Source organism: Arachis stenosperma, chromosome 6 (genome assembly GCF_014773155.1).
Source record: "Arachis stenosperma cultivar V10309 chromosome 6, arast.V10309.gnm1.PFL2, whole genome shotgun sequence".
Classification (NCBI taxonomy): Eukaryota; Viridiplantae; Streptophyta; class Magnoliopsida; order Fabales; family Fabaceae; genus Arachis; species Arachis stenosperma.
Genome location: NC_080382.1, coordinates 143,658,216 through 143,674,774, shown reverse-complemented (window position 1 = coordinate 143,674,774; position 16,559 = coordinate 143,658,216). Strand labels below are relative to the sequence as shown.

Sequence of the window (16,559 nt, the reverse complement as noted above, 5' to 3'; positions counted from 1 at the left end):
AATTTGATTTTTGCATTTGTTTTAGTTGATAGATTTAGTCTTTTTATGTGGCGCTCATCCTCCTTTTTCTTTATTGGTTATTATTAAAATTGTTGCTTTTTTTTCTATCGGTTCTTATGAAGACATGTTATTTATGAATTATTGAGTTGTATGCATTTTCTATTATGTTGTTTGTTCCATCTTTGCATGTATGTTTTTCTTCCAAAGATGTGTTTTGAATTTATATGATTTTTTTTCTTTTTAATCTCTTGATGTAGTTTTTCAATGACATCTACAATAAAAAAGAAAAAAATGTGTAGATTTTTTTTAATAAATTAATTTTAATAAGAATAATTAAAATAATATAAAATAAAATTATCTGTTAGTATTTTTCTTTGACCCACTCTGTCAGACAATGTCTCAAGTGATGCAAATTTAAAATAGTCTTGAAAAATGTTCAAAATTGGATCTTTAATTTCTTTCACAGTTGTGAGTAAAAAATTTGCTTTCATTCTATCTTTAATTGGCCTATATATATCATTTGAATCTTCTATTTTTAGATTTTTTATAATATAGACTTTTTCTTCTTGTTCATCATATTTCTCTTCACAATTATATGAAGATGTATTTCCTGTTAGTAAATCATAGTTAATAATTAGTTAAAAAAAAACAATGAATAGCATATTAAAAGAAGTATAATTTTAACGATATTAAAATATAATTATATATAAAATATTATAAAATAATATAAAAAGTATAAAAAGAAAAAATAATTAAAATATTTTTTTGTAAATTCAATTTTAAAATTTAATAAATATTTTTGTTTTGTACCTTTTCATCTAATATAATAATTTATAAGCAAAAAGACTCTTATTCATTTGTGGGTGTTAATATTTCCCATAGATGAACAATGCGAACTTTGATAAACCAATTGTCTTTTTGTTTGGTGATAATGTCCAAAGAATGATGCTCCATTGAATAAGTTTGAGATGTTGTGTAATTCGAAAATAAATTTTTCATGCTAAATTTGATGTCATTGAAGGAATAGTTATTAGAAACTTATATAAGTAGTTAAAATAGTATGGAATTTGAATATTTATAACATAAAATTTATTATGATTATTAATATTATTATTACATTTGTAATATAAATATTTATTATATTTAATGAGTTATTTATAAACATTAACAAATTAATTATTGGAGTTATAAATTTATTGTGTTGTTTATAATGGTGAGATATAATAAATATATGGATATAGATAGAATATCTTTGTAGGTTACACATTTTATTATAAATTTTTGTATATTTTATTTTTTTGTTAATTTAAAAATAATAATTAATTTGATAAAAATTAAGTGGTTAATTCTAATATTTTGTCAAGTAAAAGATGTTGCTGATATGATATTAGTAAAAAAAAAAAATTTTAAAAATAACATAAATAATTTGATTATAATAAAAATTCACATAAAATCGAATTTACATAAAATTAATACTTAAAAATTATTAAATAAAAATTTAATTAAATTAATCAAATTATCTTAAGATTTTTCGTATAAGTAAGTTGAGTTCACCTGAGTTTCTACTTTGATTATATTGAATGATGAAAAGCGAATCTTCCACATGCCACTAGCTACTAAGGTAGAGTGCAGTAGTACTTTGTTGACCATAATCCTTACGCGCTCGGTTTTAAATACATCCACAGCTTCGTCTTTTACTATGACAAAATCTCGTTGACTGAACTTACCATAAACAAAACATGACAAACATAAGAACAATTCAACTAATTAATTAACATTTTTCCCTATGCGATTTGCGCTTTGACTAATGTAGTGTCGTCAGTTATATTTGAATTTAGTATGGCATTCATGCTTTGACTTTTGTTTACATTAATAGGCAACGAAAAAAATCTTTTTTTTTTCTCCTATTTTTTAAAGACATCTTAATATAAGGATAATATTATAAACTGTTAAATAATTAATTATATTTAATTTGATATATTTGACTGAATATATTTAATTAAATTATTTAATAATTTATACCATTGTTTTTGTGTAAATTTTTTTCATAAAAGTAGACAAGTAGTCATTTTTTGTTTTTGTATGTATGAAAAAATTGAAATAAAACTAAAGAATAATATTTGGAAGTGATATTTTAGGAGTTAAAGAGATTTATAATTTTTTCTATTTTGGTTTTTTGCAATGCATTCATTCCTTTATTAAATGAGTTATTTAGACATAATAAATATATAAATATAAATATTATATATATATAATTATAAATATTAAGTTAAATAAGATAATTTTATATTTTTTATTAAAAAATAAAATGGTTTGACTAGTATATATCCTAAAAATACATGTAATTATTATATATTTATCAAAACAAAATATTTAAAATCTTTTATTCATAATAATCTTAACTGTGCTCTATGAGCACAGCTAAACTCAAAGTAAAATACTTATCATATTAATTATTACACATTTATTGTTTTTTGCATATTTAGAAATAAAAAAACATTAATAAACATATTTATTAATCCAATATTTATTTAAACAGACAAATGAGCTAACTATTCTTAATCCGAATTGATTTATAATTAGTACCCAGCTAACATACATAAAAAAAATTGATAAATGATAAAGTCCTCATCTCTTTGTTAAACTCTCAAATAACAAAAGAAAAAATATAAAGAAAATTACACTCCCTTTCTCTACGAGATGCTAAAATGACACTTCCCTCTCCTCTATTTTATAAATATACATTTTCTTCCCTTCTAACTTTTAAAAAACCTCCTCTTTAATCCATTTTAAATTTTTAGTGTTAACTAATATTAACTTTATCCATTTTTTAAGAAAAAATAAATTATTTTTTGAAAAAATATCCATTAGCAAAAATTTTATTTTTTATCATTAAATTTTGCTTATCAAAATACCCTTTAATAAATTATTTTTTTTGATTAAATTATATTTTTACCAAAATACTTTTAAAAAAATTAATAATTAAATTATTTTTTCAAAGATACCTACTCTTCAATAATTTTTTAATTATCAAATTGTGATTTGACCAAAATTTTTGTTAACAATTATTTTATATTTTACTATTAATTTTTCGATATCAATATATATTATTTTAACATTAAATTAAAATTTTTTAACACTGTTAATATGTATAACAATTAATATATATTGATATTGAAAAATAATCTTACTAAAATTTTTTATTTAATGTTAAAATAATATATATAGATATCAAAAAATTAATAGTAAAATATAAAAAAATTGTTAACGAAAATTTTGATAAAATTATAATTTAATAATTAAAAAATTATTGAAGGGTATTTTAGAAAAAATAATATAATTATTACATTTTTTTAAAAATATAATTTAATCAATAAAAGAATAATTTATTAAAGAATATTTTGTTAAGTAAAATTTAATGATAAAAAATAAAGAATATTTTGCTAATGAGTATTTTTTTAAAAAATAATTTATTTTTTCTTAAAAAATAGATAAAGTTAACATTAGTTAACACAAAAGGTTTAAAATAGACTAAAGAAGAGATTTTTAAAAGTTAGAAGAAAGAAAAATGTATATTTATAAAATAGAGGGAATGAGAATATCATTTTAGTATATCGTAAGGGAGAGGAGTAGAATTTTCTCAAAAATATATAATTTTCTTCCATTTAATAACTTTACTTATTGCTCTCCAAACTCCACTCGACTTCATTCTTATTAATTTGATATATTTTATTGGTGAAAAACCACCCAAGTTCTCTTCTCTTCTAAAATTCAATAAATTATTTTTGATATTTTTAAAAATATATATAATATTACTTATGATAAGTTGATAACTTATTAGCTATGCTTATTTATTGAACTCTTTTCTTTCCTTTTTCTAAATTTTCACAAAAGATATTATATTGAACTCTCTAAAATACAGTAATAATAATATCATTAAATTTATTGTGACTTGCTTACAATGGTTGGTGTCATAATTTATCTAATATTAAAATAGTAAATACCATATAATTTTAAATATAGAATATATTAATATATAGTTTCACCAAAGAAGAAATATCTTGTCTCTTGTATAAAACGAAGTGTGTAGTGAATCAAAAACTCTAAAATGTTTTGGAAAAAAATTGTATCGAACTATGAATGTACCAAACAAAAGAAAGAACCAAAACTCTATGAATTACGCTTAGGACCCGCTTCTTTCTCATTCTAAACTAATCAGAAATGTTCTCACTTCTCACGGATCCATAATTTTTTATTACGTCCTTCTATTTATATTGACGACCCATTTTCATTACCTTCTCTTTGTTCATCAACGAACCCCATTTTCTCAGTTGTTAGGGTTTATAAAATAATTATTTTTGTTCCCAATTTCTATTCATTTTCATTTTCGTTATTGTGTTTCATAATTTCTAAATTTCGAGACGACCCATTTCTATTCATGACGTCCAATTTTGACCGGTGGGAGAAAGATCCTTTCTTTGAAGCTGCCGAAGAAGTTCAGGAATCTGCAGACAGGTACTCCTAATTTGCATGTTATTCATCACCTTCGTGATATTCTTCTAATTTGCTTTTGTTATTATTAATCATTGTGGTATTCTTCTCTGTAATTTGTAGCTAGTAATTTGGTTTTAGATAGAGATTTAGGGGAAATTTGTGATTTTTGTTTAACGTTGTTCTCTAATATTGGATGTTGAATTCAAAAACCTGTTTTGAAGCTCATGGTAATTTTTTGTTGTTGATTTGTTTATCATTGTGGTTTTTGTTTTCAAAAGGTTGGAATCTGCATATAGGACATGGATTCGTTCCACAAAAGATGATTCCAGCGTGTGGAACTCTGATGAGCTTCGTAGAGATCTAAATACTGCTCTTGGCACTGCTAAATGGCAGGTAATTGAATTTTTGTGTTTGGAATAGCTCGTTTTGTTTTCTGTGCAGCAATTTGGGAGGGAAAATAGAAATAGAAAAATTAAAAACTCTGTTTTGTATGTCATCTTGTGATTGTTGTTACATGCTTACATGTTATGTGGGCACTATGCAGTTAGATGAATTCAATCGGGCAGTTAAGTCGAGCTATAGCAGAAGCTCAATTGAGGATACGAGAAATAGGCACCGCGATTTTGTTGCTGCCATTGATGAGAAGATCACAAAAGTTGAGTATTCATTATATGAATCTGACCAATCGGGTGGTGAGGCACCTCGGCCTTGGGCGCGTTTGGATGAAGGAGAACAAGATGAACTTGCATTATTTCTTTCGGGAATGCCAGCGACCGGAAGTCCGCGAATAGTTGATACCGATTCAGTCAGTAATTGTTCAAAGAATGCACACGCTTTGTCTGGGTTGGGTGAAGCAAAGGAAGATAGATTAAATGCGCATCGTAGGGCAGCTAGTGCTAGTGCTGATATTGGTTCTTGGAAAATTGCAGTTTCTGATGATGCACAGCAATGGAGTTCGTCCAGTGGTTCCTCCGGTCCTATGCCTAAGGTAGCAAGTTTATCGGCATTTCTTAGTTCGATGGGATCTGTACCTGTGTTGAAGTGGCCTAGGAATGGTTATAGAAAGCTGAATCATAAAGAACCCGATAATGCGCTACTTCCAATGACCGAATTGAAAATGGTTTGTTCTTAACCTGATCTTGCTGTTTTGCTGATATGGAAACATACTTCAGTAGCACTTTTATTAAAGAAAGAAAATTTATACATTGGTTGGTTTACTAATACTCTAATTCCTTCTTTATCTAATTGAAAAAGGGCAACAAGGCATCCTTCGAAAAAAGTAAGAGTTGTCTTGAAAGTTCTGATGAATCTTATGACAAGCAACTTCATGGATGGTATGGTGCCATTCAGAGACAGATTCGAAGATCTCAATACCAAATGCGATACAGTCAACCAGTTCGAATAACAGTTTCCATTGTTGTTCTCCTTTGCTTGATTGGTAAGTTGTTTGTATCTCTGTGCAACCGTGTGTTCCACATTCATATAGACACAAGTGTATTTGCATGTCCTTCCATTTCTTAGTGATAAAAAGCTTCTTACAACTTTGGAATTTAAGTAATTTGATAATTGAATGGCCTTCTTGCTTATAAGTTGGGTTTACTATATAATCTCTAGGTTATAGTTGATTCCTTAGTTGGAAAAGGTTGCACATGTTGCCATCACTTCCTGCTTATTCTTTCCCTCTTTTGTTGAGTTGACTTTGTTGCTCATTATTGGGGAGTTTCCAAATATCATATAGTAAACCATGGCTCATGAGAATTTGAATTTGAATAACTTGTTACTTTTTAGCACCATGTTTGTTCAGCATCTCTTACCAATTACCATAGACTCTCTTGGTATTTTGTATGTAATGTAGCTTACACTTATCGTTATCTCTGCAGTTTTAATTGCGATTCACGCAATGTAGAAGGAAGAAGGCTTAGACACACGTGATGATAATTGATATCAGTTTGTAGCTGGCAAGAGCATGAGGAATGACAAGCTTTTGCTTCGAGTTAATTTAACATTTCAAATGCTTTGGGACGTAATATTTATAGCCAACCATAGCATTTGCTCAGTTATTCATTTGTTGCTAAAAAGTTCTCCTTTTCTTCTTTTTTTTCCCCTTCCTATTTTAAAATTGTTCATCAAGAGCTATCTCTTGTAGTGGTATCACAAGTCATAAGATGCATGAGATGGAGATGAAAGAGGGAATGGACATGTTAGATGTGATATATACTACTGTACCTTCTTGATGAACTTTGGTTTTGTATCGAATCTTTTGTAACATGTACATATTCAAGATGATGTTTTATTACTCTTTTCACTCAATTGTAAATTTTGTATTAATCAAGAACTCTTTGCAAAATTAGCATCTAGAGCTAACATATAAACCCAGCATTAAAAGCAAGAGTTTCCAAATTATATGAGGTTGATCACAAAATTACATCTCTTCATATTTTAGAAGAGAAAAATGATAGAATCAATATTCATTGCCATGTTAGGTGCATGCTTTTGTTAATAGAACCCAACCATAAACTTTAAACTCTCTTCAGATTCAGTGAGCATTTCAATGCAATCACCGGGTAGAAACATTACATTTGAACCAACATGTATCTCCTATAATTCTTAATATTTGTAGAAAAAAAAAAGGAGAAAAAACTATGATAGGCACCATTAATGGATACTTTTATATAAATAAAAAATATTTATTTCTAAAAATACAAAGGAGTATTATTTATCAAGATATTTTTTACGGATAATACATGCAGTTCGTCTAATAATTTGTCAGTTATGTACTCTATTTTTCGGATAAGCGATCTGGTCATGTACTCTATTTTTCAGTTATGTTTATTTGGTTTTGAAAATTAAAATATTAATCATAATTATAGGAGTATAATAAAATAAATACGTTTATTTTTTTTAAATTAAATTAAATTGTTAATTTAAATTATATCTATTTAAATTTTTGAATAATTAGACTTGATAAGTAGATGGAGATATAGATTTGAGAATGAAATATTTAGTTGACTTTTAAAACTTAAAAAAAATTATGGAGATCATAGTAGACATAAATACTATAAAATAAAGGCAAAGATTCTAAAATTAAATTATCTCTATTTCATAACCGTTTTTAAATTTTAACTAACAAAATCTCATAATTCTAAGAGAGTCCAAATTATACGAGGTTGATCACAAAAAGTCAAAAACACATCTTTTAATATTTTAAAGCGAAAAATGATAGAAACAATATTCATTGGCACGTTAGGTGCTTATTTTTTTTTATGGAATCCAACCATAAACCTTAAACTCTCTTAAGATCCAATGAGCATTTCAATAAAATCACCGTGCAGAATAATTTAAACCAATATGTATCTCCCAGAATTCTTAATATTTGCAGAAAAAAATGAAGGAAAAAAATGATAGGCACAATTAATGGATATTTTTTATATAAATAAAAAATTATTATTTAAATTTTTTTTTGGTTAATACATACAATTAGTATTTTTAGTAGAAACATAAAATATTTTCACAGAGTCAAAAATAAAAGTAGATTTTTTTATTTTAAAGTAATTTTTTTAAAAAAAAATGATAGAATGACTTATTAAGAAGAAGAAGTCATGTATTTCTACTTCTTTAAAAAGTTATGAATTAACTTTTTGGGAAATTAAAAAGAACTCTGCTCATCCGGTATTGAAAATTAAAATACTAGTCATAATTAATCATATGAATATAGCAAAATGAGTACATTTATTTTTATTTAATTAAATTAAATCATTAATTTAAATTATATCTATTTAAATTTTTAGATAATCAAACTAGACTAGATATTTGGTTGACTTTTAAAATTTAAAAGAAATTATGGAGATCATAGTAGACATAAATATCATGAAACAGAAACAAAGATTCTAAAATTAAATTATCTCTATTTCATAACCTTTTTTACTAACAAAATCTGGTTCAAAACTGTCATAAAATATATAAGATATATTTCACTTTTTTTTTTAATTTGAAAATTAAAATTGGTTCAAAACTTTCATAAAATAGAGATATTTCAAGATTTTTTAATTTATTTTTTTGGTTTAAATTAATCTTACTAACACTGTCTTAATATTTTCTATTATATATGCAAATCAAATATTACCTTTCCATTAATAAAATAAACGCGTAACTAAGAGAAACATAGTAATAATTATTCGAACAAGCCACAAGCTATAAGGAAACATAGTAATAATTAATGAACACAAAGCTGAGTTGAGAATCCTAAAAAAGAGTCAAAAGAACTAGCCAACTGCAGGTATGCAAAAAATTTGTATATTCATAAATAATTCACATAGTCCGATTTATATACTCTGAGTTTTTTCAATTTTTTAACACTTCAATTTGTATATTATGAATTTTTTTACTTTTTAAACACAAATCGAAAAGTTTCAATTTATGTACTCTCACAATTTTAAAAAACATAAAAAATTACCATGTTAATATATATCATTCATTTTGCTTCCATATCAAAATTTTTAAGTCGAAAAAAGTGCCAAAAATTATATGAATGTAATTGAACCCCCCGGGCCAAAAGAAAAAAAAATCTTGTAAAGACATGTGTCTATTCTTCATGGTAGTAAGTATAAAATAACTTACAACAGCACTATTCATACTTTAAATATTTTTATATTCTTATAAAAATATGATTGTTATTAATTAATTGTGTATTTAATTAACAAAATAAAAGGAATACATATTGGTTGTTAATATATGTTTACCCTAAACTTAGATGCAAATAAACCACACCATGATCGTGAAGCAAGATTAGTTAACATGAAAGGATATTGCCACTTAGCTTATATCCTTTTACACTCAAAACAAGTAATAACATTATTGAAATTTGAAGCATTGAATCCTAGCCTCTTTTATATTTTGTCCCTTCGTATTTTCCAATTTACCCTCTTTGTCTGCCTTCCTCCAGCTTCTCCGATGTTGAATCCTAGCCTTGCATTGAAAATCATGGAGTTCGTGGGCACCAAGGTCAGGAAAACTCCTTTGCATGCCAGATCTGCCTATTCTCCGCCTCATAGATCTATTCGAGCATGGTGGCGATGACGATCGCTAGTGTTGATTCCTCGGCGCCTGAGTAACCGCTATTCAGTGCTAGTTCAGCCGCTTCGGTCAGTTGTTTCTTTTCCCCTTTTATTTTTAGTTGTAAAAAAGATTTTGGTCTATTGATTGAGCTCGTATTGTGTTGTCTTTATTTCATCAATTGGAAGATGTGATTGCATTTAACTTTTGCTCTTTCCAGTGTTCTTAGTCTCTATCTAACCATTGTAAGATTTGTTGTATCAGGATATTTTTCTTGATTATTATCAATTTGCCATGCGATAATTTCAGATCCATTTGAAGGCATCAGAGAGTAATGCCAAGAGTTATTGCCACTTAGCTCTGGTTTTCTGCTTCCACATTGTTTCTTTCTTTCCAATTATGTGTCCTTAGTTTACTCTCTTTACTAATATATTAGAGAAGCCAATTTTAAACCTAGTGTAGAGAAAAATTTTATATAGTTGAGAATTTTCATCATGTTCCAATTAAGAAGGTGGCTGATTGTTTTATCGTGTTTGTAGGTAGGAATAGTGTTCTATCTTGTATGTGATTTTGTTGCCATGCTTAATTACTTAATACATTATGAAATGAAATTAATATTTGAAGAATTTTGGATTATGATGGAGGATATGTAAAGGAGAGACAGATCAATGAAAAGCACAAATAATAGAAGTCATGTCCATCTATTGATTCATTGAAGTTGGATCTCACTTTTTGCTTTGAATTATTCTTAGTTTCTTGCTGGTATGAGATATGAATTACAAAGTTTGTTTCTTGTTGCTTTGCATCAATATATTTCTTTCTCACCTTTGCATAATTTTTTTTTGCATGGCAGTGCACAGATCTTTATTGAGCTCATATTCGTTAGTGCATGAGTCCAGCCTCCCAGGAGACATTGAAGGAGACTTACAATGTTTAGCTCTAGCTAGTGAAGTTGCATAGGAGGTTGAAAGCTATTAACAGCCAATCCTCACACGATGAAGTGTTAATTCTAAATGTATTTTGTTATTTTGCATTGTTGAATTCTTTTGCTCTATCTTATATGTATGGATGTTGAATTTATTTCATATATATGAAAGAAAATATTTTTTATTGTCAAATTTGATGTAACGCTAATAAAATGTAGAATATCTTTTTTTTTTTATTGGAATCTTCATAGTTAGGCACGGTTAAAACCATGGCAAATTTGTTGTGGCCAATAATTTTTTTGTTTCATCATGGGATTTAGCTGCGATTAAAAACTCTGGCTAATTTTTGTTATGTTGTGGCTAAGTTAAGGTCTCCACAGTTCTTAAAATTGTAGTTAAAAGCCAAAAAAACCGTGGCAAATCATAAATGTAACACCCAGAATGGCCACAGTAAAAGCAAGTGAGTCCAAATTATATCAGGTTGATCACAAACGCATCTCTTCATATTTTAGAGCAAAAAATGATAGAACCAATATTCATTGGCACTGTTAGGTGCTTGTTTTTTGTTTATGAACCCAACCATAAGCCTTAAACTCTCCTCAGATTCAATGAGCATTTCAATGCAATCACCGCCATGAAACATTTAAACCAATATGTATCTCCTACAATTCTTAATACTTGCAGAAAAAAATGATAGACACAATTAATGAATATTTTTTATATAAATAAAAAATGATTATTTTAAAAAAAAAATATTTTTTTTGGATACTGCATACAATTCGTCTAATAAATAAGCGAGCTGAGCTAATTTGTCCAGTGACCAGACTCTGCTCTTCAATTATTAGAAATTAAAATACTAGTCATAATTAATCATAAATTATGACAAGCAAAATGAGTACATTTATTTTTATTAAATTAAATTAAATTATTAATTTAAATTATATCTATTTAAATTTTTTGATAATCAAATTAGACTAGATAAGTAGATGGATAGAAAGATGATTTTGTTAGTAAAAAATGTTATGAAATAGAGATAAAGATATATTTCACTTTTTATTCGGATTTTAAAATTAAAGTTAGTTCAAGATTTCTGAATTTGTTTTCTGGTTTAAATTATTCCTATTGACACTGTCTTTATTATCTTTCCGCCAAGAAATATACTCGTTCAAGTGATACAAGTAAACAATATAAATAGCACAAAGCTATAACGAACTTGGTAATAATTAATCGAACACAAAGCTGAGTTGAGAATTCTAAAAAAGAGCCAAAAGAACTAGCCAACTGCAGGTATGTAAAAAATTTGTATATTCATAAATAAAATTATTTGATCACTATATGCATGTAACCTTTGATGCTGATTCAGGAGTAACAAAAATCAATCCAAGATGAGTGATTTACAATGGAAGAAGCTGGAGGTCTTAGGAGCGGGTTCTTATGGCACTGTTTATCTTGGCATTCTTGTTGATGAACAAATACGGTTTCATAGCTTCATTGCTGTGAAGAGCTCTATTCCCAAACTGGCATTCTCACTGAAGAAAGAGGAACAGATTTTTAAATCAGTTTGGGAAGGTGAAAGCGGTGGTTGCCAAGAAATCATTCAATGCTTTGGAACTGAGACTACGGTAGAGCATGGACTTTGCTTTTACAATCTTTTCTTGGAGTATGCTCCTCACGGTTCTTTAGCTGACTTGATCCACAAGAAACCTCTTCCCGAGACCGAGGTGAGTGTCTATGCACGCATGATTGTTAAAGGGCTTTCGCATATTTATCGCAAAGGAATCGTCCACTGTGACCTCAAGCCGGAGAACATTCTTGTGTTTCCTTCATTGGACAAAGAGATTGCAAACTATCAATTGAAGATTGCGGATTTTGGATTATCGAAGACCAAAGAGGAGGAAGCAGATGTTGAGTTGTGGAAGTCCAAGCCGAGAGGTACGCCGTTATACTTGTCACCGGAAGCGTTTTCTGGTCATATTGATGCTCCGATGGATATATGGGCACTTGGTTGCATAGTGATTGAAATGCTCACTGGATTGCCTGCCTGGGGTGAGAGCCCTTTGCTTATTGAGGAGTTGAGGTACTTGGTTGAACATCATGAACTATCACCCAAGAAGCCGCAGGGAATCGGTTTTTTCTGTCATGATTTTCTGGAAAAGTGCTTTATGAAGGATCCTAGCAAGAGATGGACTGCTGACAGGCTTCTTGATCATCCTTTCCTTTATATCACAATGTTTCATTCATATTATCTTGCAACTTGGCTATGATTGTTTTTCTTAATTAGTTTCATTGCAACCTTATTTATGGTTTATGTAATTAGAGCTATTCTGATGACATTGTAAGATTGAATGGTTTGGTTTATTGTGTCCCCTATTCAAGGGCATGATGGCTATGCCGTAGGGTTTTTTGGGTCTGTTGATACATAATGAATTGTACAAAGTATTGATACATAATGAGCCTGTTGCTTAACATTTATGATTTGTAAGATTTAATAAACTATTTTAATAACAATAGTTTTCTTTGCTATTTGTGCTTCGAATGTTATCTGTTCTTTCAATTTTCTTTTTCTTTCTTTCTTTTATAATCTTGCTTTCAGTATATGATCAAATAATTTAATTAGCAACGACCAACAATCCCAACACTCCCTCGCGATTCCCGAGGACGACCTCGGCGTTAAGCGCGTGAAGGACCTCAAGAAGCGGAAGCGCGAGGAGCCTGTTGCTTCGGGGACTCTCAGGATCTGGAATCTCGAGTTCATTGAAGAAGAAGATGAGGAAGGCGAGGGTGCGGTTGAGAAGAGGGTTTGGGAGTGGAGGAAGAGATTGGTGGAGAAGATGAACGGGATTGAGCTGAATCTTGAAGGGGTTAAGTTCAAGCTTGATGTTGCTGTTCCCGTTTCGGATGATTTTGAGGCAATGAAGAAAGATTGGGAACAGTTTTTTGCGTTTGATACTCGAGGTTTGTCTCTGCGTTCATTCTTCTTATTTTTTGTGTAAACCATGAAATTAGTAGTAATTTAAAGTGGTAATGACTATAAATTTGTCTATAAGGTCCTTGAAATCTTCAAAAATGAGTAAAAGTGGTCAAGTTTAATCAAAGTAGCTGATCCGAGCTAGTGAGAAAGGCTTAGCAGCTTTTGTTATGGTAGTCAAATTGGTCAAGGATGAAATTGAAGACGATTATCAACTTCAGGGAGTGGTTTGGCCTTTGATCGTTCACTCATGTTCTTATTACTAAGTGCTTAAAGGCTTGCTAGAAAGATTTGTAGTACATTGAATTAGAGTCTCTTCGTAAATTAAGGACTAAATTAGAATTTAGAAGATTGACTTAGTGTTTATTTTAAACTTTGAAGGATGAGATTGATGCTCAAAATCTCTAGAGGACTAGTTTGATGTGAAGATCATTTTTGGGAACTAATTTGAGCTGCTTCTTTTTTTGGGTCTGATTTTTGGTTTTTTCTTGATGTGATTTGAAAGGGAAGGGTTGGATTGTATTTTTAATTAGGTGTAAAGGTTTGATCTTTCTGCAGGGTACTATAGAGGGAAGCGTGATCCAGATACGATTATTTTGAGGGGTGTGCCCTCACGATGGTTTGCTGAGCCTAGAGTTTCTTCTAAGCCTTCCATGCTAGTCACACATACCATCTTCTCAACATTTGGCAAGATAAGGTTCTTGCAGGAATTGATTGTTTTTATCTTGTATTTGATTTTCAATGATTTTATTTTTCAAGGAACAAATATTTTTAATCATAATTAGGTTGGAGGTGAAGGCTATATTTTTTGCTTCGATTATTTTGTTTCTTTCACCTTTTTAAGCAGTACAATGAACCTTCTTAATTTGCTGTACTTATTGTTAAATGTTGTTATATTCACCCTATACTGATACTTATATGAGAATTATCATATTTCACCTTACTATGGGTGTACATAATTTTCTTGTTCTGTAACTTACATTTAATAGGAATCTTAATGTTGCTGAGGACGATGATCCAGGTAAGGATGCAAATGAAGACAACGGAGACCTGGTTTCAGGCCTTTACTGTAAGATTGTGGTTCAGTTTGAAAAATATAGAGACTTCCATGATGCATTGAGAGTTCTATGTGGTCGCTCATTGCAAAAGGTATTGGCTTGTTTCTGACTTATGTTTGGTAACTCCACTGTGAAATAAGCATAGTTTCTTACTACACTGCAATTCACATCTTTATTGTCACTTGTCACTATTTCTGTTTTGGATATCTATAGTAAGGTGATCCGTTCATTTTGCTGTCAATGACTGTGGTCAGAAGTGTTATGGCAATTGCTTAATCTGGAAGTATAAAGCCGCCTCACTCTTGCTTCAATTCGTGAATTATACATGATGGAAATTGGAAACTTAGATATGTTTATGTGATGAGTGACAGTAGAATTTCTTGTTTATTGACAGAAAGGATCGCGATTAAAGGCTGATTATGAAGTTAGCTGGGATAGAGATGGATTTTTTCGGAACACAAGAAATCAAACACAAGAAAAGACCAACAGAGTGTCAACAATGGCAGCAGATCGTTACAAAAGTGAAGTTCCTAGACGCCATACCCCTTATGCTCGCCACAGCCAGAGAATGTGCGACCAAGGATTTAAATTCAAAATGCTTCATCAATAACATATATTAAAGCACCCAAATTTAAGTATATGTATATTAAAGATTATCCAACATGATTAATTCCAGTGAAATCATCACTAAAGTTTCAAAAAATGCATGTTTCATTTACTACTTCTAACCTAACCAATGCAACTTTACATATGCCAATGGTTGATTTAAGTGTGTAGCAGTAAACAATTTCTACCTAACTTTTCATTCAAAAAGCTAGATGAAATTTTAGACTTTTCCTGTAAAATCATGAATATCCATACCATAGGATCTGACCTTGTTCATAATTTGAAAAACCTATTGATTTTCTTTATCAGTTTTTACCATGAAGAAAAAAAAGTGCCAAAAATTATATGAATGTAATTGAAACCTCCCCTGGGGGGCCAAAGAAAATAAATCTTGAAAACATGTGTGTCTATTCTTCATGGTAGTAAGTATAAAATAACTTACAACAGCACTATTCATACTTTAAATATTTTTTATATTGTTATAAAAATATGATTGTTATTAATTAATTGTGTATTTAATTAACAAAATAAAAGGAATCGTGGGCGCCAAGGTCCGGAAAACTCCTTTGCATGCCAGATCTGCCTATTCTCCGCCTCATAGATCTATTCGAGCATGGTGGCGATGACGATCGCTAGTGTTCCTGAGTAACCGTTTTTAAATTTTAACTAACAAAATCTCATAATTCCAAGAGAGTCCAAATTATGCGAGGTTGATTACAAAAACACATCTCTTAATATTTTAAAACGAAAAATGATAAAACCAATATTCATTGGCATGTTAGGTGCTTGTTTTTGTTTATGGAACCCAACCGTAAACCTTAAACTCTCTTTAAATTCAATGAGCATTTCAATAAAACCACCGCGCAAAATAATTTAAATTAATATGTATCTCCTAGAATTTTTAATACTTGCAGAAAAAAATGAAGGAAAAAAATGATGAGCACAATTAGTGGATATTTTTTATATAAATAAAAAATTATTATTTAAAAAAATACCTTTTTTGGGTAATGCATACATTTAGTCTAATAAGTAAGCAACTTGAATTTTGTCCAGTGACCAGACTCTTCCGTTATTGGAAATTAAAATATTAGTCATAATTAATCATATGGATATAGCAAAATGAATATATTTATTTTTACTAAATTAAATTAAATAATTAATTTAATTATATCTATTTAAATTTTTGGATAATCAAACTAGACTAGATATTTGGTTGACTTTTAAAATTTAAAAGAAATTATGGAGATCATAGTAGACATAAATACCATGAAACAGAGGCAAATATTCTGGAATTAAATTATCTCTATTTCATAACTTTTTTATTAACAAAATCTGGGTTCAAAACTGTGATAAGATATATTTCACTTTTTATTTGGGTTTAAAAATTAAAATTGGTTCAAAACTGTTATAAGATAGAGATATTTCAAGATTTTTAATTTGTTTTTTGATTTAAAT

The 16,559-nt window shown here is 28.8% G+C and overlaps 3 protein-coding genes across 3 annotated transcripts; all 3 read left to right on the top strand.

Moving 5' to 3' along the window:
- Positions 1-4,091: 4,091 nt before the first annotated feature.
- Positions 4,092-6,887, top strand: LOC130936630 (uncharacterized). Its single transcript, XM_057866723.1, has 5 exons — positions 4,092-4,515; positions 4,773-4,887; positions 5,039-5,614; positions 5,749-5,932; positions 6,375-6,887. Exons 1-5 carry the CDS (start codon positions 4,439-4,441, stop codon positions 6,398-6,400), a joined length of 978 nt encoding a protein of 325 aa, XP_057722706.1. The 5' UTR covers positions 4,092-4,438; the 3' UTR covers positions 6,401-6,887.
- Positions 6,888-11,857: 4,970 nt separating this feature from the next.
- LOC130934905 (mitogen-activated protein kinase kinase kinase 20-like) lies at positions 11,858-12,736 on the top strand. The gene has a single exon (XM_057864426.1). It carries the CDS (start codon positions 11,858-11,860, stop codon positions 12,734-12,736), a length of 879 nt encoding a protein of 292 aa, XP_057720409.1.
- Positions 12,737-12,921: 185 nt separating this feature from the next.
- Positions 12,922-15,168, top strand: LOC130934904 (uncharacterized). The gene is made up of 5 exons (XM_057864425.1): positions 12,922-12,950; positions 13,090-13,427; positions 13,999-14,137; positions 14,430-14,589; positions 14,893-15,168. Exons 1-5 carry the CDS (start codon positions 12,922-12,924, stop codon positions 15,106-15,108), a joined length of 882 nt encoding a protein of 293 aa, XP_057720408.1. The 3' UTR covers positions 15,109-15,168.
- Positions 15,169-16,559: the final 1,391 nt, after the last annotated feature.